Source organism: Heptranchias perlo, chromosome 35 (assembly GCF_035084215.1).
Source record: "Heptranchias perlo isolate sHepPer1 chromosome 35, sHepPer1.hap1, whole genome shotgun sequence".
Classification (NCBI taxonomy): Eukaryota; Metazoa; Chordata; class Chondrichthyes; order Hexanchiformes; family Hexanchidae; genus Heptranchias; species Heptranchias perlo.
This window is the reverse complement of record NC_090359.1, coordinates 23717180-23720657: the sequence shown is the minus strand read 5'-3', so window position 1 is coordinate 23720657 and position 3478 is coordinate 23717180. Positions and strand designations below refer to the sequence as shown.

Sequence of the window (3478 nt, the reverse complement as noted above, 5' to 3'; positions counted from 1 at the left end):
TATACTGTGCACTTTTCTGTATGTGACACATTCTATACTGTCCATTTTCCTGTATGTGTCAGATTATATACTGCGCATTTCCCTATATGTAACCAATTCAGTACTGTGTATTTTCCTGTATGTAGCAGATTCCATACTGTGCAATTTCTGGGAATCCTCCCTCCTCCCCCCTCCTCCTGCCTTAACGATTTCGCCAGAACTATCTCCAATGCGTTTACCACCTGGTGTCGACACCAGACGAATTATCTTACATGCTTGTGTTTCCCCACTAAATCCTTCGCCGGACAGTGAAATCGACGCACGAAACTGATTCAGAAATGAAATCATTAAAGGCTAAAGGGCAAACGATTTAGCCCCAGGCTCTGTAACTGAGCTGTCCCACGTGGGTGGGTTAATCCAAAGGCGAGCTCTGTTTAAAGGTTAGCGGCTCTCGATTCAGATGAGAGAGAGAGCGAGCTGATGAGGAGTCTGTCGGGTTGGAAACATGAAGGACTCTTCCATCACTGACTGACTCATGTCCGCTAGCAATGCAACCCGGCTCTAAACCTGCCTGTGTCCCCACCTCATTCCATTTTCTGAAGGGAATCTATCAGGGAGGCTGCCTGTTCTTAACAACTGTTTGATATCACTCCTGTAGTCAAGTCTGAGGCAGTTTTGCAGTATAGGGTGAGCTAGTTTCTGAGCTAGCCTAGCTCAATGTATTGTAACTTCTATTATATTGGGGTTTTTTTTTTGTCTTGCAACTAAAAATGTCTGCTAAACTTTTTCTTGGGGATCTGGGGGAAGAGTTTGGATCATCTCCCCGGGGCTCGTGTCCCCTTGGAAGCAATGCCACGAGTTTCAGTGTCGTTCACAGCATCAGCAATGCCTAATGAAGGAAGCACTCCTTGAACGGCCAGGCCAGGTGTGTATGTTATCTGGGGGGAACCCAACAGCTGACGATAGACTGTCACACACAATTAACATGGTAGTGCCTTGCTCATATGCATTGGGCTCTTTAATACTTAATATTATTAGGAGTTACTATCTGCTCGGGTGCGCAGTCACTCCCATCAGCTGAACCTTACCCACTCTGTGTCCTCTTTTAACTGATTGCGCCCAGGGGTCCTTGGAAACAGTTGACATGATTTTAAGTAAAATGCACACACGCACAAACACCATCGTCACATCTAACGGGACTGTTGGCTTTTAAAGGTTTGAGGCAGCCCCAAAGTTTCAAACATTCTATATTACTAAAAGTCGCCCGATATATAATGGTACAAAAATATCTGATTTTGTTTCTGCGATCGTCTTCCCTTCCTTCCAATATATTGGAGAGGACAATGCTTTTGATGGGACGCATGTGGTTCGAATGGGCCTCCATGCAGAGAATGTCAGGGGGATGTGCCAATACGGTGCCTGACTCATGCACAAAAACCTCAACAACAGGTACTTTAGACAAAGAAAAAAAAAACGATCATTGATTTAATTTTTGTGGGCCCGCGCTACTGGAAGACCTCTGGGTGTTTGAGCAGGATCTTCTCGATGTAATTCTCCAGTTCTTCCTCGTTGTCCTGCGTCTCGTCGTCGTAATAGTCTTCGTTCCTGAAGAGGGAGGGAGGGGGTTGGTAGTAATAGGGTCGCTGTCGTTGGTGGCTTATCCGCGGGCGGATGTAATTGGGGTAAGCGTTTGGTTTGGGTCGGTACCTTCTTGGGATGGAGAGAGGCATGCCCTCGTAATCCAACGCGTTGTCGGTGCCCATCAGGTCCTGGAGGGTCATCTGGTCGTTGCCACGGTGTCTTGACTTCTCTGCCCGGTGGCGTGGCAAGTAATTGTTTTCGCGTAAGTCGGGTCGAGCTGGTGGAGATTTGAACCTATCCCTTGAGGGTGCCCTGTGTTTACTTTCCACCCTTTCTGTTGAGTCTTTCCTCTTCTTCTCCACATCGTTGATGATGTCAATGACATCGTCTGCTGGCAGATGGAGTTTGCTTGAGATCTCAATAAGCCTGTCTATGGTCTGCGGGTCGATGCCATCATCTTCATCTTCATCCGATCTTTTCTCCTCTGAGACATTTTCTGCCTCTTCCTCCGACTCTACGGCGCCTTTCTTCTTCTCGTCCTTTGGACTACTCCCCCTGGCGTTGTTCTCTTCCTCTTCGCCGTCCTCCTCTTTCAGCAGATACTTCAACAGCAGGTCCGACGCCATATCCGCCATCTTCTCTTCTTCTATTTTCTTCTTGTTGGCCTCTCTGGCCCCCTGACCACCCAAATCCTCACCTTCGTACTCGTTAGGATATTCCATCCTGTCTTTCGCATCTTCTTCACTTTCTTCGTAGTCAGAGTATTTCTGCTTCCGTCCAACCAGTTCTTCAAACGCATCCAGGTCCCTCAAGACATCATTTTCCTTTGACTCCTCATCTTTGGTGTTATATTTTGGTAAGGAACGCTGAGCTGTGTTGGACCTCTCCCTTTTGGTGGCTGCGCTGTATTTCTCCAGTTCCTGCAGCATGGACTCCAGCTTCTCCACGTTCTCGGGAGTCAACCTCCCCTCATCTTTCTCCGTCCAGTCCAAGTCTTCGCTTTCAGGCATGCGGTCTTCAGAGACGTGGCTCCTCTCCGTCTTGGTCACTTTTGTCCTACTCTTTACATTTTCGGCTAGGTCGTCGTTCCTTTTTATCTCATCGCTGGGCTCTGGTGAGCCGTAATCCAATGAGGACAACGCACTCCCGCTGTGGCGCTTTGGCTCCTCCTGCCCCTTATTTTCAGGTTTGGTTTCGTCTACCTTCAAAGCCTGTAGAAGAATCGCCGCCAATGTCTTGGCGTCCATGTCTTTGAACAGATCGTCATCGTAACTGGGCTCGTGTGCGACGTTGGGGTGGGATATCGGCGCAGATCTGATCTGGTAGCTCTTGACCGTCTCAATCTGACCCTCAGGCGTTTTCATGTCCTCTGCAAACGTGGCCTCGCCTTGGTCGTGTAGGGAGTGAGGGATCTGACCGCTTTCTTTTGGTTTGGTTTGGTGCAAGTGTTCTCCATGGGTCTCTTCATTGAGGGGCGCAGCGCCGATGGAGCCCAGGCACAAGAGAGTAATGGTGACGAGTACAAGGGCAGTCGGCGATCGAGTTGACCAAATCATCTTTGGGGGTGGGGGGCGGGGGAAACTACGGATACAAAACACAGAAAGAAGAAGAAAGTGAGACCTGCTTCCTAACTGCCGATCATTGCCTTGAAGTCAATGATCCTCAGCATATGTCACCAATTCTATTTGCATATATGCAAATGAGTGACTCCTGTCAACCTTGGACTGAGATTTTCAGGCTGGTTACAGAAGAAATCCTCCCTGCGGTACAAATAGAGGTTTTATAATCTCCAAATGATACATTAAAGTTTTATGGATTCATTTTTCTATTGACAATATGATAGATAAGCTCTCCCGTGGCGTTGCTCATCGTCACTGTTTTATAATGACGGGAGTGTTATGTCGTGTGACACCCAACG

At 48.0% G+C, this 3478-nt stretch overlaps 1 protein-coding gene across 1 annotated transcript; it reads right to left on the bottom strand.

Annotated features, from left to right (window-relative positions):
• Positions 1-1484: 1484 nt before the first annotated feature.
• On the bottom strand, positions 1485-3116 carry LOC137302311 (neurosecretory protein VGF-like). Its single transcript, XM_067971950.1, has one exon. It carries the CDS (start codon positions 3114-3116, stop codon positions 1485-1487), a length of 1632 nt encoding a protein of 543 aa, XP_067828051.1.
• Positions 3117-3478: the final 362 nt, after the last annotated feature.